General features: G+C 48.7%; 2 protein-coding genes across 2 annotated transcripts; one reads left to right on the top strand and one right to left on the bottom strand.

Annotated features, from left to right (window-relative positions):
- Positions 1 to 7,477: 7,477 nt before the first annotated feature.
- On the top strand, positions 7,478 to 13,756 carry IL10RA (interleukin 10 receptor subunit alpha). The gene is made up of 7 exons (XM_053367108.1): positions 7,478 to 7,634; positions 7,889 to 8,012; positions 8,187 to 8,365; positions 9,459 to 9,619; positions 10,077 to 10,227; positions 10,973 to 11,094; positions 11,755 to 13,756. Exons 1-7 carry the CDS (start codon positions 7,583 to 7,585, stop codon positions 12,649 to 12,651), a joined length of 1,686 nt encoding a protein of 561 aa, XP_053223083.1. The 5' UTR covers positions 7,478 to 7,582; the 3' UTR covers positions 12,652 to 13,756.
- Positions 13,757 to 15,359: 1,603 nt separating this feature from the next.
- SMIM35 (small integral membrane protein 35) lies at positions 15,360 to 21,300 on the bottom strand. Its single transcript, XM_053367107.1, has 4 exons — positions 21,202 to 21,300; positions 20,338 to 20,454; positions 17,636 to 17,669; positions 15,360 to 16,648 (listed from the first exon to the last, which is right to left on the bottom strand). The coding sequence occupies exons 1-4, from the start codon at positions 21,287 to 21,289 to the stop codon at positions 16,543 to 16,545; spliced, it is 345 nt and encodes a 114-aa protein (XP_053223082.1). The 5' UTR covers positions 21,290 to 21,300; the 3' UTR covers positions 15,360 to 16,542.
- Between the last annotated feature and the right edge of the window lie 2,673 nt (positions 21,301 to 23,973).

Here is a 23,973-nt window from a genome sequence, read left to right as displayed (position 1 = left end):
GCCAGGCAAGCCTCTCTGAGATCAGTATTTATTATTACTACTACTACTATTATTGCAAGGAGCTCAAGGTGGCATACGTAGTTCTCCCCCTTCCCATTTTATCCTCACAACAACCCTGTGAGGTAGGTTAGACTAAAAGTGAGTGCGCTTCATTTTTGTGTGAAGATTTGAACCCTGGTCTCCCAGATCGCAGTCCGACACTTTAAGCACGCTGAAGCAAGTCCAAGTGCAGCAAATGATAGATTATTTACGTTTATTATAAGATTACCACTAGGGGGTATTTACCTCAGTTGCCTTGTGTTACTGACAACCCATCTCTGCAGCTCAAAAAAAAAATGTTGGGCATCTCAGAAGAGGATGGTGTTTCACATAAGTGGGGCCACTACTGACAAGGCTCTTCCTTGGCTGCTGTACATATGATGGGGAGAGACGCCCAAAGAAGGGACTCTGGTGAGGAGCTTGCTGTATGGACAATAGAGGCAACCCATCTCTCCAGCCAGGTACCATGACTAAACGCTCAGAGATGTGTTTTTGACCAAAAGGTCCTGAGTAAATGTAGCAGAGTCACGGAATAAAATGAAGTGTCCTTGCATGAGTCAGTAGCAGATGAAAGGCCTCTTCTGTACTAAGTCCAAATGTGGGCTATATCCAGCGGGGGACGTCTGAACCCTAAGCGCTGTCCTTGCCTGTCGCCAGGCTCAGCTGGTCATCTTGAGCACTGTTCGATGTTTTGCTGAGGTGCCTTTCCCAAGCACCAGCCTTACACAACCGGTTGATCGTCTTGTCTGGCAGAGCAGAGGGAGGCCGGAAGCACCTGAGGACGAGGAAGCCAATTACTGCTCTTACGTGGCAAAAGCATTACGAAAGCTGCTTCCCAGTTCACTCATCATACTGATGGGCTGGTGTCACAAGCTCCCACAGAAGATACATTGGCAAAGACGGTTTCGGCCAGCCTACTCTGCAAGATGCAACGGCAACGTCAGGCGGAGGTAGGAAGCTGTTCCTGCCTCTTCAAGCCTCCAGCCCATCTCTGTCTCTCACTAGGAGCTGAGTTGCAACAAAGAACAGGAGCAGGGCTCAGATTTGGAAAGGCTCCTCGTTGCCATGGGAGCATATTTACATATTTACATATAAGCTAAACAAGCTATAGCTTAGGTTCCTACTCTCTTGGGGGCCCCAAAAAAATTTAAAGGGGGAAAAAACTGGGTGCACATTTCCAAAATATAAGATAGAAAACAAATAAAATAAAACCTACATACAGCAACAGTGTTTTGTGTTGTGTAGGCTCCTATGATGTAAGTAATGGGCCCCACCTGCTAGCCTGCTCCCTAAAATATCACTGGTTTGCTCATTTCTATATACAGGGTACCTACATTCTGCATGGACTGTTATGGGCAAATGGCTTTAGATACCTATTAGGTCCATAAAGCATATATTCAACACAGCGGCAATTTGTTGTTGACAAAGGACGGCTGGACATATAAAGGGCCCCATTACCTTCAGTAGCTTAGGACCTCATCAAACCTAAATCTGGCCCTGCATGGGAATCCTTGCTCTCACAGAGCCAAAATTGTGAGGGCTGACCACAGTTATGCAATGGCATTCTACACATGCTCAGAGACACCCTACTTATTGTGACTCCACATATGTGCATAGCCTTTGCCAAGTTTATATTGAGCATTCGTTCCAGTTTGTTTACAAGGCAGTTATAAAAGAATAAGCACTCGCCCTGATTTCCTTGTGGGGTGCTGACACATCTTCCAAGTCATCATTCACTCGCCCTATATTTCTCTGTGCATTCCCCCAACACTTTCCTGACTTAAAATGTACCCCGCAGAAGGGATTAAAGCACATACAACTGAAGAGGACTAAAGAGATCTATCGCCCAAGCACAATAAATACACACACACACACACACACAAAAACTGGACTTTTTGCAGTTTAGAAAGTGATGGGAGTCTGCATTTTGAAGTGTGGGGTAATGAATTACCAATGGGAAGATATATGAACACTCTGCAAGGACATCAGGATGAAGGCTCAGTGAAGACCAGATATATTCTAACCTCCATGTAAGCTTTGTGCTAGCAACTCAAAATAAATCCTCAATAGGTCATCTGAAGGAACTTCAAATATCACTTTGGGTTGGGTTTTCTTTTCCAGTGGACATTATTATTATTATTATTATTAGTAGTAGTAGTAGTAGTAGTAGTATTTATATTCCATCTCCCCACCCCCCAGACAGGGACTTGTTGTGCTAGGGCAACATAGCACTTTAATCCATGTTAATTGCACAAAACCTAAAGTTTCAGTATGCACCCCAACCCCTCCCACACAGTATTTACAGTTTGGACACAACTATAATTATTTTCCGTGTTTGTACAGTGGTACCTCAGGTTACATATGCTTCAGGTTACAGACTCCGCTAACCCAGAAATAGTGCTTCAGGTTAAGAACTTTGCTTCAGGATGAGAACAGAAATTGTGCTCTGGTGGCGCAGCGGCAGCAGGAGGCTTCAGGTGGTGCTTCAGGTTAAGAACAGTTTCAGGTTAAGTATGGACCTCTGGAACAAATTAAGTACTTAACCCGAGGTACCACTGTATTAGTGCTTTTGAGTGTTTGAAGTGCTATGCCCAGTGGTGTACGCTTCAGCTGCTCAAAACAGTCCTGTAATGCAGGATGCTGATACATTATTGTCCCATATTGCAGATACGGGGGCAGAGACAGAGAGTGCTTTTGCTTACAGCTACCATTTCACCAACAGAAAGAGCTGGTTCCAGAGCCACTGAATCTGACAGGAGGAGGCTAGGGTCCCAGTTACAGAAGGCAGAAGCATTCACCAAAATATGCACCAAGGAGGGCAGGAGGGAAGCACAGTCCAAACAAGCCAAGGTCAAGTGCAGTGAGTCAGACTAAGTCCAAACATGACCCAGAGACAAAGTCAGGCAGCAACTCCAGGGTCAATATCACAGGGAGCTGAAAGCAGGAGGTCAAGACTCAGGAGCAAGGACCCAGAGACTTGTGCTGCTGTTAGCAAGAGGGGAACCTCATCTGCTCCAACCTTCCCCTTAAGCACAGTTGCAACAGGGATCACTTACTCACAAGAAGACCAACAACTAGGGCTGTGTGGACATATACTGTGTGGTTTGCTTTTTGGCCTGGAACCAAAGCTGTTGTTGCTGGCTCTCTCAAAGACAGGGTAAGTCTGCTCCTTCCTCTGACTGTTCCATCGTCCAGTATAAACTGGGAGCTGGGGGAGTTCAAAGGGTTCCTCAGCACTGGATGCAGGGAGCCCTGCCTGCTCCTTAAGATCCTCAACCTGTGGAGTGTTTGATTCATCCTCAGGTCAGGGCTAAAGCACTAGGCAGGATATTGGTAATTGTGCTTGTCACAGAACTTATGGGATAGGATGGCAAAGGTTTACGTATGGGGTCGCCAGCTGGTTGCTCCAGCAGGGCTTCTGTAATTTTGGCAGCTGCATAACAGAGAGAAGAGCAGCATGTGAGGTGCTCCTTAGGGCTGCAGTTCCACATTGGGAACACCTTCATCTGTTGCTGTCCATCCTGGAGGTCACTTGGGGCAAGCAGGTTGGTGTCTGGAGTGTTAAGGTAATGTCCCTGTTGGGCTTTAAGTGTTATTGATGCACTGTACTCAAATCCCCGTGTGTGTGTGGTGAGGTCAGGCAGTTTTGCAGGAGCTTTCTCCTACGTTTCCCATCTCCAGAGCTCCCCCTGGTGATCTCTAAGGGTGTATGGCAGGAGGACTGAGAAATGGAGCTCCGTGCGCAGCCTCTATGGCAGTGGTTTTCAGCCAGTGGACCATGGCACCCTGGGGCGCCTTTTTCTAATTGCAAAGTCCATGGTAAATGCAGCAATTGAATATTTCTGCGGTGCCCGCCTGCCCTTGATGTCTGAGCAAGTGCTTATTTTGCTTAATGGTTAATCCAGCCATGGGTGTAGTAGCCAGGATTTGAGGGGGGCAGGCTTTTGCTAGGGTATTGATTTGTATTGATTGGCGGGCAGCTGCCCCCGTGCCCCTGCCCAGCCCTGCCAACCCCTCCGTACCCCTTTGCGCTGCTGCCTCTTTCGTTTCTCGAAGCGCTGCTTCTTTCTTCTAAGCCTCTCTCTTTTCCCCCTTCCCCATTTCGGTTGTTGTTTTCGCTCTGGGGTTTCCTGTGGAACTGTGGCGGGTGGGGAGGAAGAAGAAGCCGGCCGAGACTGCAGTTTGGGTTTCTCCCAGCTGCCCCAAAGCAGAGGGGAAGTTGAGCCCTTTCTCCTTCCCCGACCCGACGGCAATCGCTGCCTGAGGATAGACGTGCCGCTTCTGACCGGTTGGGGGTGGGGTGGAGCCTTTTCATCAAGACCCAGGATGTGACCAGTGGTCCGGGGACGTCATCCTGAAAACTCGAGACAGGGACTCTTAGGATCCCCTCCAGCCAAAGGTCAGAAAGACGGTGGTGGCAGACACAGGGCACGCGAGAGGTGGCATTTCGCTTCCAGATAGAGGGCCTTCTCAGTAGTGGCACCCACCCTGTGGAACGCCATCCTTTTAGATGTGAAGGAAATAAGGAACTATCTTATCTTTAAAAGACATCTGAAGGCAGCCGGGTTTAGGGAAGTTTTTAATATTGAATGCTGTATTGTTTTTAACACTTGATTGGAAGTCGCCCAGAGTGGCTGGGGAAACTCAGCCAGATGGGCGGGGTATTATTATTATTATTATTAATAATAATAATAATAATAATAATAATAATAATAATAAATTATTATTATTATTATTATTATTATTATTATTATTATTATTCCCACCCGCCCCACCGCCCCTGTGTGTTGTCACCTTATCCTCGCCAGCCCCTGAAACTGAAGCTGGGAGGTGGACTTTAGCTGTGACAACCCCCCACACACTCACACTTGGCTTTCCCCAACAATATACAAGGCAAACACAGGCGCACACACTAAATCTGAGTCACGGGTCAGTATTAGAACGAGCGGAAAATCACCAAGGGGCGCGCGTGGACTTATCTCCCTTGGGAGCTTGGACGCGCTTCCGTGAGGAGGGGCAGCGGCAGAGACCCTGATGACTGGCGAAAGAAGAGCCCTGCTGGGGGGGAGGAAGGAAAGACCCCCCCGACAGCCCCCAGAGGGACACCGTCTCCCTTCCTCTGGCAGAATCGCCTGGTAATCCCTTTCTTTGGATGACAACACCCACTCCAGGCCTAACATAGTGAGCAGGGGGGAGGAAGTGTCCCCCCCACTCCACAGCATACTAAACCTCAATTGTCTCTCCCCAACTCCCATGGGCATAGCCAGGGGGGCCGCTGCCCCCCTAAATCAGGTAAAAAAAAAAGGAAAAGCTAAATTGAAAGTAGAAGGAATCAGGATATTTGAAACTGAAATGCTCGCTGAGGTCAAAAGAATTAAGTAATTTAAGTGAAAGTAATTTAAATCATTTCATTCTGAATCTGCTAGACAGAGACGGACAAAAGGATGGTGACAGGTGGGTGTCCTGATGTCCCCCAGCATAAATACTGGCTACGCTCATGCTGCCCCCATCAATAATACACCCCTAAACGCTTCCACGTGCGCACCAACTAGTGAACTTTACTCTTTGGCAGGGCTCGGCAAGGGGCGTAGGTAGGACATTGCACACACACACACACCCCATTGGAAACTGACATGTGGACTCCACTCTGTCCAGGGCTGGATTTAGGCTTGATGAGGCCCTAAGCTACTGAAGGTAATGGGGGCCCTTTATATGTCCAGCTGTCCTTAGTCAACAACAAATTTCCGCTGTTTTTTGTGTTGAATATATGCTATACAGTATGGTAATTTATGGACCTAACAGGTATCTAAAGCCATTTGCACATAACAAAATGTGTATTTTATCAAGGTAATTGTTGAACTGAAATACAATTAGGAAGAAGTATATTAATAGTGAAATACAATTAAGAAGTACAGTATATTGATAGTGATAGTGATACTTTAGGGAGCAGGCTAGCAGGCAGGGCCCATTACTTACACCATAGGAATCTACACAACACAAAACACTTGCTGTATGTACGTTTTATTTTATCTTATTTTTTATCTTATATTTTGGAATTGTACATCCAGGTTTTTTTTTCATTTAATTTTTTTGGGGGGCCCCAAGAGAGTAGGGCCCTAAGCTATAGCTTGTTTAGCTTATATGTAAATCTGGCACTGATCCTGCCCCACAGATATGCCGCCGCAGCACCCAAGAAAGGGCTGAGCAGCTGTCCGTCAGGAGCCTCAACAGACACCTGCAAACAGCAGTAGTAGGGATGGAAGCAGAGAACCATAGAATTGTAGATTGGGAAGGGGCGCTGAGGATAATCTAGTGATTTTCTAGAATTTCTAGTCCAACCCGCTGAGATAGCTCAGTCAGTAGGCTCTTAATCTCAGGGCCCTGGGTTCATATCCCACGTTGGGCAAGAAGAGTCCTCCATTGCAGGGGGTTGGGCTAGATGACCATCGGGGTCCCTTCCAACCTCATGATTTTATTCTAACCCCCTGCAATGCAGGAATATGCAGCTGCCCCAGGGATCGAACCTGCAGCCTTTGCATCATTAGCACCACACTCTAACCAACTGAGCCATGCAGGCCAGCATTCATTGTGGTTGAATGCTGGAAATTAGGCGAGGGTCATGCTTGTTGGGTTAGCAGAAAAACTGGCATGTCACCTGCATGTTGCCTGATCTATGAAGACCACTACCATCATAATCATCATAATCATCATCATAATTTATATCCTGCCCATCTGGTTGCATTTCCCCAGCCACTCTGAACTGCTCGCAACAGAATATTAAAAACACAATAACATTAAAAACTTCCCTAGACAGTGCTGCCTTCATATGTCTTCTAAAAGTCAGATAGTTGTTTATTTCCTTGAGATCTGATGGGAGGGTGTTCTACAGGAGTTCCCTGTAACTTCACTTCTCGCAGTGAGGGAACCGCCAGAAAGCCCTCGGCGCTGGACCTCAGTGTCCAGGCTGAACGATGGGGGTGGAGACGCTCCTTCAGGTATACTGGGCCGAGGCCGTTTAGGGCTTTAAAGGTCAGCACCAACCCTTTGAATTGTGCTCGGAAAGGTACTGGCATAAACTCACAATCGCACGGAAATCTTTGGAAAAGCCAACTGGGGTGAAATAGTAAAGTTATGCTATATGAGCTCCTTTGGAACTCACCGGGACTGCTTTCAATGGAACAACCGTTAATTTGTATTTTGCTATGATTTGTTAATTGATTTCTCAAATGTTTAATTAAAAAAAAACAAAACAAAACAAAAACCTGCAGATAGGGAAGAGACCAGGTGGACGGATCCGCCTGCAGTGTTGGGCCGCTGGTTCTCGCGCGGCTCAGTCCCCAATCCAGAAGTGCTCTCTCGCCTCCTCAGGGGGACGCGCCGCCGGGCTGCCCAGAGAAGCAGCGGGACATTCCCCGAGGGAGGTGGCGTAGGCGGGGATTGCCCCTAGGGAAGCGAAAAACGTTGCCCGCGCTTCCCTCCCCGCCCACCTCGCAGCCTCGCTCACTCGCTGGCCAGCAGCCGCCTGGACTGGAGGGACGGGGCAATGCTCTTGGCGGCGCTTCTGCTGCTCCTCCTGCGCTGCTTTCGGGGACACGGTGAGGATCCCGGGCAGGAGAGGGTCGCGGGGCCTGACGGGGCGTGGGGCTTGGCTTTCTGATCCAGCCGCGGGGCTCTCCTTGCCTTCTGAGGGTGCCAAGTCTGGGTCTCTCCGTGGCCGCGCCCTCCTCCTCTGGAGTAGAGCGGGCGGAAGATGCCCTGGCCCGCCCGGAGCCCTGGCTTGGTCCCTCTTGGGCTCACCGCGGTGCCTAGCTAACCGAGGACAATCCGTCGGTAACCGCTGCCTTTTCAGGAGGGAAGATCCCAGCCCCGCCCGAGCGCGTGAGATTCGTGGCCGAGACCTTTCAGCACGAGCTGCGCTGGGAGCCACCGAGCACCGGACACGGGCTCCTCCTGTACGACGTCCAGTACATGCGGTAAGAAGGGAAAGGGCCGTCGCGGGAGGCACTGGGGGTCTTGGTGGGACATCTGCACCGGCCGTCTTAAGTGTGGAAGGGTCTCTGTCCACATCCAAGGCAAACCCCCCCGCCCCGTCGCCACTCCGGCCTCCTCCTCTCCGCTCACCCGCTTCGCCCGGTCCTCTCCTGCAGATACGGCAAGATCGGCGGCTGGAACCCAGCGCTGAACTGCACGCGCGTCCGGAGCCACTCCTGCGACCTCTCCTACGAGACGCGGGAGCCCTCGAAGTCCTACTTCGCCAGAGTCCGGACGGTGACCGGGACGCGCGTTTCCAACTGGACCCAGACGAATCGCTTCGATCCCAAGACAGGTAGCCGCCCCACCCCACCCCCAGGAAACCGGCAGTTGTGGGTGAACCGCGCCAGAGAATCCGGATTAGGTGCTGGTGCGCTTGACCAGCCCCGCCGTCGGGCAAGGAGATGCGCGCTCCTTGCGCGACAGCAGCGAGGAAAGGGCTTTGGACTGATGGTAGAGAGGCTGCTGTGCGTGAGGAGGTCCCAATCCCCACTGGCATCTCCTGCCTAGAGAGCAGCTGCCAGTCAGTGTAGGCAAGGCTGAATTAGATGGACCCATAAAGGCAGCTTTCTAACGTTGCAATCCTGGGTGGCTGGCCGCCTCTCAGAGCCCTCCGCCCCTCAGCTCCCTGGTCTGTGTCCCATTGTGTTTATGTTTAGAATTGCTACTTAGCCTATTTCTCCAAAGTGGCTAACAGATTGTGACAAGAAACGGAATAAAACATAATCCCTAAAAAAACCTTCAATGCACATTCAAATCACGAAATTAGTAAGACTTGAAGATGCTATCACTGCAATCATGCATAGTTAATACAATTTGTGACCTTACAGTCTGTTCTTGGTTTGTTATTTTGTGTTGTTTGTTTTCCTAGCTGCAAAGAAATATCTATTTTTAATGACTAAATTAATAAATATCCAAATCTATTTAACAAGTCCCAGCAGCACAATAATAATAATGGAGAGCCGAGCCAGCAGAACTGCAACATTATAAGTCAGGCCTGTTAAAAAAATTGCAAGCATCCTCTTGGCTACTGGTACGCTGTGTGCTCGGTGTCTGCGCACCCCAGGAAACATGAAAGGCCATTGGAGTTTGGGATGGGAACAACTCTTCACCAGCATGGCTGAAGGGTTTTTCCAGCTTCTCTGTTTTACAGGATCTGGGTCCAGGCTATGTCAAGGGGTGACTGTCACTCACACCTCTCAGTCACAGGGACTGGGCGGGGCTTGCTCAATAGAGGTGGACAAATTGTCGTGAGAAGGGTAGAGGGCAAATTCCCCAATTTAGGACAACAGTATTTTCCTAACTTTGGAACTTCACTCTCAGGCAGTTTTTAGAACTCCCCCAGCAGAAATTCCCATTAATTCTTTGTGGTTGTTTCATTTTCCCAGCAACTCCTCGACTGGCAGGAGTGAGCCTATCACTTTCCCACAACGTGATCCAAGTCAAGCTGCAACCTCCGACCAGCAGGTGGCACAATATAACCTATGAGGACCTCTACCAGTGGGAGGAATACCATGTCCATATCCGGAAGGTGTCTGACAATACCCAGGTAAGGCTGTGGTGGATGGCAGGGCACCCTGGCTGGAAGAGTTCAGGGGGAAGGTCTACCTGTGATAGGGGTGGGAGAGCACCCAGCTACAGCACCCACTTTGCCGTCCCTCCTTCTGCTCTGCTGGCCACTGGGGGCGCTCTTTCTGGATGGGCACTGCACGCTCTGGCAGGGAACCTGTCCTAGGCGGTCCCTTCTGTTCCCAGCCCTCTTGGTGGCATACTAGGGAGGGAGGCAGTTGCTGAAGGTTCCAGGTGCTTCCCACAAAGAAGAGAAGGGCCAGGGCCAGTCCCTTTGGCATAGGGAGGGCTAGTCTCTTTGAGGATGCCAGGGGACAGAGGAGACACTCTTGGCACTGACTGGGATTGGCTAGAGCTGGATGTCATTGGCCAGCCTGGTGAACTCTGGCTGAAGTTGGACTGAGCTGGAGTGACAACTCTCACATTATTTTCTGCAGTTTGAGTATGTTAAGACCAACCTGGAGTTTAACCTCTCATCGCTGTCATGGGGAGAGCGCTATTGCATCAGTGTGGAGCCACGCGTGGTCTCCCAGCCAAGTCCTGGCAAGAGGACAGAGGAGCAGTGTATCTCAATACCCACTAAGGAAGGTGAGGCTCCAGTCCCCTTCCTCCTCAGCCCCCCACTCCTTACTGTTCTTCTGTGTGGCAGAGAGAGAGAGAGAGGATGGAGATCAACAGGTACCAAAAAGAGAATGGGGGGGCGGGGAAGGAAGAGAGATCCACTGGAGGGGATTGCAAAGGCAGGAGGGGCCCAAATAAAGCAGCCCAGTTAAATGCTTGGCGAAGAGTCAACAGCAGAAGACATTGGAAGCATCTCCCAGGTAGCTAATGACCCCGCCCTCTGCATCTGCCACAAAGCGTCCACGGGGTTGCTGTTCATAGGATCATAAAATTGTAGAGTTGGAAGGGACCACAAGGGCCATCTAGTCCAACCCCCTGCAATGCATGGGGCTCAAACCCATGATCCTGAGATTAAGAGTCTCATGCTCTACCAACTGAGCTCTTAAGCTACAACCCCCTTTCTCTCTCCATAGCATGTGTCTCTGACACATTTGCATCTGCACACATTCTCATGTAAGGAACCTAGCTGCGCCAGTCCCTTCCTTCACCTCCTCAAGGAGGCTTGGTTCATTGCGGAGGGCAGGGGGAGGGAGGCAAGCTAGCCAGTGCACACAGAGAGGAATGGAGGGGACACAGACCCAGGTCCCACAGTTGATTCTCCAGGTACTACTGTCTCTACAGTGCACTTAGCAATCTCCCGCAGATGCCTGTAGAACTCCCCCATCAGGACATCCGGTTGAATAATCAGAGGTCGCTGCTCTCTTCTTTGCAGACCATGTAAGATCCATCCTCATCTCCAGCTTGGCCCTCCTGACGGTGATCGTCCTCTGTGGCCTGGGACTGGGAGCAGCCTGTGCCTATGTGAGGAAACCCAAAGAGGCACCTCTCTTACTGGTAAGTGCTTCCAGGGAGGTTCAGAGCCCTCTCTCCCTATGGGTAGTCCAACTGTACAGGTAAAATAGGAAACTGAATCCTAGGGGTGCTTCTGCGGCCATGGAAAAGTCTTGAAGAGAGAGTCGCTGCCTGCACTTCTTCAGGGAGTGCTTATAAAAGAAAACCAGGTTTATGTAGGGCAAAGCCATAGAAAATAAGTTGCTAATGTTTATATTTTGCAGATAGGGATTGAGGCTGAGAGATACTGACCTATCCACGCTGAGTTCATGACTGGGGGTGGGACTCAAACCCACATCTTCCAGCCCCACAACAGCTGCCTCTCTACCACCAAATTCTTTACTTCCCCTGGGTGGATTCAGTTCCTTATCGAGCAAGAAGCTGGTTCTATCATTAGGCAAAGGGTGGCAGGGGGTGGAGTGGGCATCAGCTGTGAGGTCTTAGAGGACACTGTGGTCTGCTCCCCAAGCCAGGCCTGTCTGCTGCCCCTCCCCCAAGCTACCTTCCTGTCTTCAGCTGCAACTGGGGTTGGAATTTTGAGCGGAGTCTCAGAGACAGGCTTTGGTTTCTGAAAGGCCCTTCCAGCTGTGACCAGCACCTGGTTGGCAGAAGTGTACAGAAGCCAGAAAGCCACAACTGAAATCTTTTCTTTCTGCCTCCCAGAAATCTCCCATAAAGCACAGTCTGCACTGGGTGCCAAAGGAGAAGCCTCCACTCAGGATGCAAGACTTGGTATTGTGCTTAGAGGTGGATGCCATCCAGCCGCTCTCCTCCGTGGGGCCGAAGGACCCTGTCCACCTTAACAGCACAAAGTGTGGAATGGGAGCAGCACCAGCACCACTGGAAGGTTGCTTCTGGCTGCCGACGCTGCTAACGCAGGGTGCAGTGCTCAGGAACCTGATGGACAGCAGTGGCTGCAGCACAGACAGTGGCATCTGCCTGCAGGATCCTTCTGGCAGCCTGGGGAGGCTGTCTCTGGGAAGCAGTGAAGAGGGAGGCACCCAAGAGGACGAGATGGGTGGCCTCAGCAAGGAGGAGCAGCTCTTGCTGGAGGCTCCCTCTTCTTCCAGTGGGACAGAGCAGGTGGCTCCAGAAGCTGAGGACCCACCCAAGGCCCAGATATTTTCTGGGTACCAGAAGCAGTCAGGGACACCTTCAGAGATATTGGGCTGCTCCCAGCCTCCCCTCAGCACAGAGGAGATGACCCCTTTGGAGCCCGTCTTGGCTACTGGGTACTTGAAACAGGCCTCCGTCTGTGCTCCCTCTGGCCTTGCAAGGGACAGGACTTTTACCAATGACTTTCTTGGCAGAACAGAGCAACAGAAAGAGCCCTTCCCTCCCAGCATCCCCCTGGAGCAGCTGGGATTGCCCCTTGAATTCCCCAAGACCCTCTTGGCGTTGGGCTTCTTTGAGCAAGAGCTGGCGAGCTCCTCTTCACACATCTCCCCACAAGCGAACTCTGTTCCGCAGCTGAGCCTCGGTGTCCCAACACTCCCACAATACTGGGTGCAAGGACTGCCCCCCAATAAGCTGAGTCAATGGGAGATAGCACAGCTCTAATGGAGCCACAGAGAGAGGTGGGGGCTGCAGGGTGGAAGGGACAGGATCGGGGACCCTCCTGACCGTCCCTTTCTGTTGGGCAGATAGAGCTCTAGTTCTGACATCCCTTCCCCGTGATACACTTTTCCTCTGTCCCCAAAACCCATACGTGTAAACCAGCATGTTTTATTCTAGTCACAGACATAAAACATGCAGCAGGAAGGAGGCTGATGACGCCAGATGTTTCTGAGAAGCTCTGGGACCCGAATGCAAGAAGGGAGGTCAAGGCAGTGGTGCATGTCAGCCTGAAAAGGTCTGCCGCAACTAGAGGAAGGTAGCTGTGGGCGGTGGAAGGAGAGGACACTTCACACATCATTGGGGTTGTCTCTGCAACACTGAGCACTGGTAGCTTGTTGCTGGCAACAGCTGCAGTGTCTTCAGGATGAGTGTGTGTGTGTGTGTCCTTTCCTACAAAGCGCGCAGAGATTCCTCAGCTGCCTACCATTCATTTTGGGGCAGACATCATTACCCTTGCATTTAGCTTTGGAGATAGAAAGGATGGTGACCCCATCGTAAGCAATAGACACAGACTCAGCAGGACTGGCCTGTGCCTTTCTGAAGTGGTGGTCCCTTTGCTGGCCCTGAGCCAACCTGCCACCCCCTCCTCCTCCCTGTACAGCAGTGAGAAGCTTTGAGCCCAGAAAGCCCAGTTTCAGCCTCTGATGTCAGCCAGAGGTGCTCAGAGACGAAGGAAGCCGTTGGATCTGCCCTTGGCAGCAGCAAAGGGCCCTTCCAGACGATTCAGAAGATAGACTTGCCTCCTCCTTAGTGAGGGAACTTGCACTAGCCCAGATTCAGCCCCCTTTGCAATGCCAGGGCCAGCCAAGGATGCCCTGCCTTGGCCACTGATGTGAAGGGTGCTAAGAAATATATTTGTTCAGCTGGGCACTGGCTTCCATGCCCAATCTCACCTTGCCAGCCCTACATTTTCTTAGGAAGAGGATTCAGTGAGCTTCTTTCAGGATTAGTACGATTATAGGGAGGTCGCTAAATGTTCAAAATATTTTGTACAAACTGACTTTATTTATTTTATTTATTTTGTAAATCTATTTGGAGCATACAAGGTTTTTTTAAAAAATCAATGCATTTCAGTGTATTTATTTATTTAAAATGCCATGCCACTTTGAAGCGTTGCTTTGGGATGAAAACCCTCCGTGAAGCACCCAAGGGCCAGGTACTTGCATTTGTGCAGAACTGCTCACCTGGCAGGTGCTGGTCAGATGCAGAGGCTCCTGGTCCAGTGAATGGTCTTGCTCTGTGCACTTCACAGCCCCCAGAGCTGGTGGCAGTTCCTTTTCCTACTGATGTCAAGTGGATTGCAAGCACACTGATGTCCTGAGTAGCTAAATGTACCCTCCCTTTGGGTACATTTGCAAATGCAAGCTTTTGCCCCCAAGTGGAAAGATCAGGTGACTACTCTGCACATACATCAGAATGACTGCACCAGACCACTTCAGACTGCAGCGGGCATGGGCAGCACATCTGGAAGAATAGGTCTGTCCCAGCCCTTTAGAAGTGGCACCTTCTTTTCTATTGCCTGGAGCTTTTAAACTTAGAGGAAAGTTTCAAACTGTTGAGCACCCCTCTGCCCTCTGAAGTGGCACAGTCCAGCCCACAGCCACCTGCAGCTGTACCTGCCAACCATCCTATGAGCCAAATCCACAAGGGGAGCCTTGGGTTTGTTTTGATGCAACAAGGAAGTGAAACTCCTCCCCTAGCATGGACAGAGAGCCACAGGGGAGTTGTGCTTTGCAGCTGGCTCTGAACTTAATCCCACCCCTAAAGAATAAGGCACAGCTGTATTTGGCAAGCAAGACTATTAACAGCAATAGCAGGCAATTGTTTTCAAAGCCTAGCTATGTTCTCACACTCCGTTTTGCACCACTACAAATAATTTGTGCATTTGATTTTTTTAATTTGACAAAATTTGTATGCCGCTTAACTGTAAGTGAAGCCTCTAAGCAGTTTACAAAAAATGTAAAAGATGCAGTCAATTGTCAGTAAAAGTTCAAGTTCTTTTAAAAAGTCCAAAATATAATTAAAAGCAGCCGTTAAGCTAAAATTACAGATTAAAAGACACATGAACTTTTAGATGTCTGAGGAGGCTTCCTTAAACAGAAAAGTTTTAGGGGGCACGAGGAAGTCAATGGAATTGCAGCAGCTTCACCTCCTCATGGGTCTGTGGTTTCTTAGCTCCCCAGACTGGAGCTGAGCTGTGCAAGACAGATAGTTTCTCTGGAAAGCCTGGAAAACCTTCAGATACAATTTATTGGAAAATTCCCCACACACAACATTGCAGCTCTCCTTCAGAAGTTCTTGACTTCCTCTAAACAGGGAGCTGCTTCACAGATGACCAAGGAGAAATTCCACAGCCTTGTGCATTCCCCAAATTATCTCACAGTGTGACAGTTGGAGGAAGTCTGTTTGCATGTTATGCAAAGGAGGTTTCAGGAAGTGGTCACCAGGCAGCTACAGAGCAAGACGCAAGTCTTTTGGTCTCAGGAGTTGTGCTTTTTTGATGGAGCTGTTGAATTTTTCCTAGGGTGGCTCTTTGAATAAAACAATGAAGGTACAAGCAGGCATTTTCTTGTAAACCCCCAGCCCTATAAATAATGCCCAGCACTATTGTTTCTTCCCAGGAGAAGCTCCCCAAGCTTCTATGCTCTCAGCTCTTCAATCCAAGGCACGGATTAATGGGAGATGCCAGGAGCTAAACCGAGGCCTTGAAAAAGCAAAGCCACCAAACCACAGCCTGCCATCGCCCCAAGGACACTTCATAGAGTTTTCTCTAGTCTGCCCTGGTGAACTGCCAAACCATGAATCATGGGGCCTCAGTGCAATGTGACATGGAGCTACTACCTGGTCAATGGGGCAATGGCAAGCGTGGGTGCATAGGGACTTCTTGGTAGGTTCCACCATCTGGGGTAGAAAGGAGTCAGATCCCTGCAAGTGGCTACTCCAATTCATGCCATTCATACACTTTGCAGAAGGGGACAGTGTCCTGTTTTCGAGCATTGAATGGGGTGAGATGAAGGCTGACCAAAGCAGCAAAGAACTTTTCCCCAAAGAAGGAAACTTTTTAGCACTGAGAGGCAACCAGCTTGGTGCCTTCCAAGTCAGGGGCCCATTTTTCCTGAGGGCAGGGGCTGGGAGCCAAGAGTTGGTCAAGCGAGCTGGCGATGAACAGCAACCAGGAGCCAGAACCAAGGAGCCAGCAAGTGGAAATCCTGGGATGGGGTCAGAACTAGAGAATACCTAGGAAGGCAAAACGGCAACCCTCTCCTTGTCCAGGGAGGTTCAATGGGCAGCCTGGGTAGGCAGAGCTAGGGCAGTACATTTACCACTAAACACATGGGAACCTGCACTTCTGTGCCTCTCCACATGGGGCAGCTGCACAGAACCCAGAGGCTGCCTGGCAGCTTCTGACAGAGCGGAGGGATATTCTGCAAACTTCTGGTTTCATCTGGATGCTTGCACAATCTCCTGAGACCTACCCAGAGATTCCAACATCCTCCAGCCCTGCTCCCTATAAGTGGTTGTTTAGGGACTGTGTCAAAAGTCCTGCAACCTTTCTCACAGAAAGCCAGGAATAGCTGAAGAGACTCTCTCCCATTTTATGCACACACATTGTCCAGACTCTTGAGCCGTGCAGGGTATGAAAAGATGGCACCAACAGTGGTAGTCTGGGTGGAACAGCACCACGACCAAGCAGCCATATGCCCAATGGCTACTGCTGTCCAGCTGCTCCAAAACTCCTGGGAGACTTCTTGGAGAAGCAGTTGCCTGAGCGCCAAGATCTTGCTGGGAAAGAGAGTCACTGAGACCAGATTCAGAGTTGGCAGCTCTTCAGACTTACGTGCCTCTGTCATGGAACCGCACGTAGCCATTTCCTGCTTCACGCATGGAGCCACTGATGGTGAAGGGAGGGGCCAGTTCCACCTCCACCGATTTCAGGTTGCTAAAGGGGATGAAGACAGACAGACTGACAGTTGTCCACTCCCTCATTTTCTCCTAGAGCAGGCTTCCTCAACCTCAGTCCTCCAGATGTTTTGGGCCTACAACTCCCATGATCTCTAGCTAGCAGGACCAGTTATCAGGGATTATGGGAATTGTAGTCTCAAAACATCTGGAGGGCCGAGGTTGAGGAAGCCTGTCCTAGAGTACCATTAGATAGGCACACACAGACACATAAGAGAACAGGAGACGAGCGTTTTAACATGTTGGTTCCAGTTGGCAAAGATGGAAACAAAGCCAAAATGGAAGTAATTCATCAAACCAGTAGAAATCGGTGTAAAAGGTAAAGGTAAAGGTACCCCTGCCCATACGAGCCAGTCTTGCCAGACTCTAGGGTTGTGCGCTCATCTCACTCTATAGGCCGGGAGCCAGCGCTGTCCGCAGACACTTCCGGGTCATGTGGCCAGCGTGACAAGCTGCATCTGGCGAGCCAGTGCAGCACACGGAACGCCGTTTACCTTCCCGCTGGTAAGCGGCCCCTATTTATCTACTTGCACCTGGGGGTGCTTTCGAACTGCTAGGTTGGCAGGTGCTGGGACCGAGCAGCGGGAGCGCACCCCGCCACGGGGATTCGAACCGCCGACCTTTCGATCGGCAAGCCCTAGGCGCTGAGGCTTTTACCCACAGCACCACCCGCGTCCCCAGAAATTGGTGTAGGAGTATGCAATACGTTAAGTTCCACAGAGGACTTTTTCTGGCCCTCTGCTGGCCCTTCTCCTGGTTTTTTCTTGTGAGCAGTCGCTGCAATGGTCTGGCATGTGTAGTCAGCTGACTGTGCTTGAGGGGCCCCCTCTGTCCCTCCTCCCTCCCTCTGTTAATAGTGACCATCACCCTGCAGAGAATCCAAGGTGAGCTAAAAGCTTGGGGTCTTGCAGAGTTTCATGGCCAGATGGGCCTGTGGTATGGCATGCAGGTGTGTGTCTTTACCTACCGGATATGGTAAAGGTTGAAGACAAAATTAGGCCCTGGAAGAAAAAGAAGAAGAGGGAGTCAAGGAACTGTTAGGAACCACAAGACTGACAGCATACCCTCCAACATTCCTCCCATGAAAATAGGGGCATCCTAAGGGAAAGCAAGACATTCTGGGATCAACTCAGAAACTGAGACGGTTTCTGTAAATCCAGGACTGTCCTGGGAAAATAGGGACATTTGGAGGGTCTGTGACAGCAACATTCCATCTTGGAAAGACAAGTATGGGACCCACAAGTTATGGGGTGGGCCTGAGGGTCCCACAAGAGGTGGCGGTGGCAGAGATCCCTGAGCAGAGCTCCTAAACTTTCCTAAAAGAGCACATGTAGTTGTGTGAGGCCATAGTTCAAAGTTGGACTGTCCCAGTTGAGGAGGATATGTATGTTAACCAGGGGCAGGCAACCTAAGGCCCGGGGGCTGGATGCGGCCCAATCGCCTTCTCAATTCAGCCCATGGACGGTCTGGTAATCAGCAGGTTTTTACATTTGTAGAATGTGTCCTTTTATTTAAAACGCATCTCTGGGTTATTTGTGGGGCCTGCCTGGTGTTTTTACATGAATAGAATGTGTGCTTTTATTTAAAATGCATCTCTGGGTTATTTGTGGGGCATAGAAATTCATTCATTTCCCCCCCCCCAAAAAAAAACATAGCCCGGCCCACCACATGGTCTGAGGGACAGTGGACTGGCCCACAGCTGGAAAAGGTTGCTGACCCCTGATTAACTCCTCTCTCCACTGCATTGTTTTCCTAGTCCAAATCACACACATCCTGAGCTGCTACTTGCCACATACAGGGACTATGTGGGAAATAATAATAATAATAAATTTTATTTATACCCCGCCCTCCCCAACCAAGACCGGGCTCAGGGCGGCTAACCACCAATAATAAAAACATGTTGATTAAAATACAATTTAAAAAACAAGATTAAAATACAACATTGAAATATTAGGATGCAGCCACTTCATGGGAATTCATGTGAAACCCAGAGTCTGACCTCGCTTTCCCACCCCACCCCAGTGTGGCCTCATAGTTTTTAAAAAGTGTGGATTTTAACACTTGGACTGTCCAGAGTGAAACCCACAGGGATAACTGGAAACTCTTCGCAGTCCTGGGGATCTTGTTGAAATCTCCCTTCCTCTGCTCACCTCAGCTGCTTCTGCTCTGCCCTCCCCTTGTCAGGCTTTCAGAAATACCCTGTCATGCTGGCAAAACCCCTCAGGATGAGTCAGCACCAATGAGACCCGTTTTGTGATGAGCTGGAACTTCAACAGCTCAGGCACCTCTGTGCTCTGTTGACGCAAGTTCCACATCTGTGGCATTGAACAGTTTGCTGTCCATGAGACCTTCCTCACCAGTTGAGGGGTAGCTCAACAATGACAAGGGCAGTATTTTGGCAGACTGATAACTCTGAGGGTCTTCCAGTCTTACTTTGTAGACACTTTGCATGGTATCTTGGGGTTTAAATAGAGGCAATGTGCTTTGAAATGTAACCTGGCTAATACTAGTCATTTTCTTGTTTTAGAATGTAATATGGATAGCTGAGTTGGTGAGAGCGTGGTACAGATAACACCAAGGTTGCTGGTTTGATCCCCATGAGGCACACCTGCATATTCCTGCATTGCAGGGGGTTGGACTAGATGATCCTCAGGCTCCCTTCCAACCCTATGATTCTATGAACCTATCATTCTATGAATTATTTCTAAATGTTCATCTAGACATATAAATTAGCATATGAAAAGTGTATGCAAATTGGTAAAGCCCTCTATGTGGACATATTAACCTGAGTCATTAGAAGCTAGCCCCAGCAGGAAATGCTTCTGGAAAGTCTTCATGTTGTTGCTTTTTAATGGGATAATTTTTATTTGAATTTTACAGTGTAACTGCAGACAACAAATTATTTATGTAGATCACAAAGGTTATGTGTGTTTATGTAACTAATACATTTCAGTTTACATCACAACTGAGCAATAAAGTAACATACAGTAGTAACTGTTAGAAAAGATAACAGTAGACCCTCCCGTAAACTCACAGAACGTTAGCTGGCTCATAAAAATAAATCATACCTGTACCAGTAAATTAATAATAATAATAATAATAATAATAATAATAATAATAATAATAATAATAGGCATCATGAATAAGCATCCCTTGTTACATCAAGAAGAACCATACAATATTATTACACAATACCTATTGTATTAGCCAGATGCATTTATATGCAAGAGGCAATTTTTGACCATGTTCCTCTTTGCTAACATACATAATAAAATCAAACCATGCTGATGTGAACCTGTATTTCTTGCTCTGATCTCTGGAACCACTTAGTTTATACATTAACTTTTCTAAAAGGGCTGTTTCCTGTACTTTGTTGTACTGATATGTGACTCAAGCACCTGCCAAGTCTCTCCAGAACTGGGCAATTGTAGCTCTAGCAGCCACCAGTAAATGAACCGGTTGCTCTGTATTGGAAGGTCCTCATGCCTTTTGGGGGGAAAGAGGGTCCATGGGTCATGTGTGGGGAGCAGATATTGCCAGGGCAACGGGCAAGTGTCATGCCTACAGCAGTTGTGTGGAAGCCCCCAGCCTCTGCTACAGATCCAGCCCTGGGCTCTCACTACACTACACTACACTACACTGCAACTTCAAACCACACCCCATACTTACTGTTCCAGCAGTGTCCTTCCTGGTACCACTTTGCAATGGTATAGCTAAGGACACCAAGTATCAAGAGGGAGAGACTGACGCCAAGGATGAGGCCAAGAATGCTGACGGGCTCCCCTTCTGAAAAGACAAAGAGCCCCACAGATGGAATCCAGTCAAAGGAAGACATGGAGGAGCCTTCTTATCCCCCAAGGCTGATTGTAGGGATTTGCTCTTAGGGCTGTATTCAATTCAGAATTGACCCATTGAAATCAATAAACCTAAGTTAATTATGTCAATTAACTTCCATAGGTCTATTGTCAGTAGGACCAGTGTTGAATGCCACCCTTAGTGGCTGGCTTCCCCGCCCCCCCCAAAAGAACGTGATTTATTTATTTATTCTGAGCATTTTATACTACCCTTTAATCATATTCCCAGTTCAGTCTGCAAAAAGAACAAACAATTGAAATGTACTTTTAAATAAATAAATTAAAGCTAAAAACACAAAGCTATATTTCAGCGTTGTTTTATTGTGTCTTAATGTTGTTTTGTGTTGAAGTTGTTGAAAATTGTTTTGATTATTTAAAAAAGACACGTGGCACTGAAAAAGAGATTGATTTAGAAATGAATGCACGTACAGAACAACCCCTCCCCCCAAGACCCACCCCTCGTAGCAGGAGAAAACAAAGGATACCAGAACAAAGTTTTCTGGAAAAACAAACTTTTGTCAGCACTGGCTGAGGCACTTTGAGCAGAGAAATGCCACTATCCAGGGTGCTTGCTCATAGTGGGAGCTTCTCACTGTGTTTTCAGGGAGCACCCTGCTGGCCATGCCAGGAGTAGCAGGATGGCCTTGAATTTTATTTAATAACTTAAAAGAGTTCTTACCTGCCCTCTCTGCAAGGTCCCCAGCAGCATGCCAAGATAGGTTGCCTCTATGCATGTGTGCTGGGTGAATGCTTTGGGTCCAGATCATCCAGCTCTGACAATCCAATCTCCTGAGAATTAGGGTTTGTGATATTAGGGAAAGCCTCCCCCCTTTTCCCCGGATAAAGAGAAATCTGCAAAGTCAAAATCTGCCTTTGCTCCCTCTCAATCTATTAAGTGAAAGGAGGGGGACCTTCATATGAGCACAGTGTCAGATAACCTGCCTCATATAACCAACATGCTTACGTCTAATTAATGTATGAAAGGGTTAAGTACATAAAGTAAACTGTCCTGCCAGGCTCAGCTCACCTTGGGAGGGATTAGGTCAAGTCTTTGTTCCCCCAGTCTACCACATGAACTCAGCTCCAATTTAGCTGCATGGCTCTAACAAGCCCCTCTTGTGCTCCTATACTTTAATTTAGGAACTTTCCCCACTAAGCTAAGTTTTACTGCCCGTGGCACCTTTTTCTGAATGCTGTATGGAAGAGCACAGGAATCTGACTTTGGAGAGTTTGTAAGTAAACATTTTTAAATTACCCAACGTGTGGTCTTTTTCTATGTTAGGAGAAGAGCAAAGTTTTGGAACTCACAAGGGCATATTTTAAAGGTCTAGCAGCCTGTATTTCCACACTTTGCTAAATATTTTGTGATTTTAAATCTCTCACCAAAGACTACATGCCCCAAACTTGAACCTTATCAGAAATTAGCCTTTCATACTTATATTTTTCCCTTGCAATCAACGCACAGCTACCCCTGTCTAGGGAGGTTATATGGGATTGTGGGTCTGCTGCTGCCTGGCAGAACTATATGCTGTTTGCCTCCACCTATGGTCTCCTTGTATACTTCTAAATAAAGCAAATATTACAAAACTACAAAAACACCATGCATCTCCTGTGCTGTTCCTTATCCATAACACAGCTGGTTGCACTGCCCTAAAACTTCTGGCCACTCAGAGAAGTGTCACAACAGTGGGAAACACACAGTGAAGGTGCCACCTCCCTGGTCCTTTAGGGTCAGACACCTGTGAAGGTAGCTTGGTTCCATGAGCTGTGCTGTGCTCCATGCAGTGTGAAACTCATGCAGCACCCATGTTCATTGGAAGTGCTCAGAGGAGCACCCAGAATACCCTCCCCTTTTAAGAAAAAGCCCTGAAGCCTGGAGGGGAGATAGGTGTCCCCTGAATTTACCTGTGTTGGGGTCCATCCTTTTCCTCTGCAGTCCAGCTCTTCAAACAGGAGCTCTCCCTCCAGTCATCCAAGCCAACAACCTGCCTGCCTGCCCCTGCTTTGCATGCCTCTCACCTCTTAGCTGTGGCCACTCCCTAGATGTTGACGCAGAATGTTCCACATTGCAGGCAAAGCTACTTCAAACATCCCACTTTGTGGGTGACAGAATCACAGCTGGCTCCAGCTCCAACATAGGAGGCAGCTGGACCTCAAGTCAGGCACAAGAGTGGCTAGGGATAGCAACTCCCAGCCCTGCAGTCCTCCGCAGAACCTCTAGGATGCCCCTCTGCTACAAGAAAATCATGGGGATTAACTTGGGTCAGTTACCTATTGAAACCCTTTGGCATGCAGGGCAAGCAGAGTTTGGCATGTAATCTTGGTTAAAGAGTAGACACTATTGGTTGCAATCACACACAGAAAGATGCTTGTAGAGTGTGAAAAACAGGCATAGGTAAACTCGGCCCTCCAGATGTTTTCGGACTACAGCTCCCATCATCCCTAGCTAACAAGACCAGTGGTCAGGGATGATGGGAGTTGTAGTCCCAAAACATCTGGAGGGCCGAGTTTGCCTATGCCTGGTGAAAAATAACAAAGTAGTTTATTGTAGGAAATACTTTTATAACTTGGTTATAAAAGTTTCTAGTTCTAACCTAGCTAGCTAATCTGGAGAAGAACAAGGCACCCATGCCTGAGGATAGCTCAGTTGGTAGAGCATGAGACTCTTGATCTCAGGGTTGTGGGTTTGAGTCCCAGGTTGGGCAAAAAGATTCCTGCATTGCAGGGGGTTGGGCTAGATGACCCTCATGGTCCCTTCCAACTTGCTCCTTTGTTCTTCCAGAAGACGATTCAGGATTGACCTCTCATCTTGAGGTCCAAGAGAGGTGCGGGGAGGAGGAAGCTATAAACAGGATGCCACTTGAGACATATCAGTCTAACATCCAAGAGATAGAGAGGTCAGCTCAAGAGGTTAAAGGTACAGGGAGGGTCTGGGAATCTGGAGGTCCCTAGTCATAATCCATGCAAACCTCGTGTCTGCAAACATCCATCAAAAATAATCACCTGGCCATTGTTGCATGCAACTGAATCTTCTGGCACCTAAGAATAATAATCACCCAATGCAACCAAGAGTCATCAAACACTATAATTAAAATGCAATGAGGTGGGGGAGAGACTCTGGAAAAAAAGATATACCCAAAGAACAGCATAGTCCAGCTGAAAGCTCCTCAGCACCAATAAGACCCTAGAGGGAGCTCAGAACCACTTATCTGATATGGAGAGGAGCAAAGAAGAGCGTCTGCCTGCTTATCTCCTGCTCAGCTCCAGTCCAATGCAGCCACCTTTAGGAAGGCAGTGTGAGGACAGGGTAGGGGCAAATTTTGGCCTCCCACCTCTATTATTTATTTAATCTCCTTAAGGCTTCTGTACCCTACTGTTTGCTACTTGCCTCAAAGCGACTTACAGGAAGGAGTAAAACATACAGCATATGAAATTTGAAATATAAGTGAAC

This window comes from Podarcis raffonei, chromosome 15, assembly GCF_027172205.1.
Source record: "Podarcis raffonei isolate rPodRaf1 chromosome 15, rPodRaf1.pri, whole genome shotgun sequence".
Classification (NCBI taxonomy): domain Eukaryota; kingdom Metazoa; phylum Chordata; class Lepidosauria; order Squamata; family Lacertidae; genus Podarcis; species Podarcis raffonei.
Note: the sequence above shows the minus strand (reverse complement) of the source record. Positions and strands in the feature narration are given on the sequence as shown.

Coding starts and splice junctions, on each gene's coding strand:
- IL10RA (XM_053367108.1), top strand. CDS start 7,583: ATGCTCTTGGCGGCGCTTCTGCTGCTCCTCCTGCGCTGCTTTCGGGGA. Junction 8,013..8,186: donor TACGACGTCCAGTACATGCG/GTAAGAAGGGAA, acceptor CCTCTCCTGCAG/ATACGGCAAGATCGGCGGCT. Junction 9,620..10,076: donor AGGTGTCTGACAATACCCAG/GTAAGGCTGTGG, acceptor TATTTTCTGCAG/TTTGAGTATGTTAAGACCAA.
- SMIM35 (XM_053367107.1), bottom strand. CDS start 21,289: ATGATCTGGACCCAAAGCATTCACCCAGCACACATGCATAGAGGCAAC. Junction 20,455..21,201: donor GGACCTTGCAGAGAGGGCAG/GTAAGAACTCTT, acceptor TTGTCTTTTCAG/AAGGGGAGCCCGTCAGCATT. Junction 16,649..17,635: donor TTCAACCTTTACCATATCCG/GTAGGTAAAGAC, acceptor CATCCCCTTTAG/CAACCTGAAATCGGTGGAGG.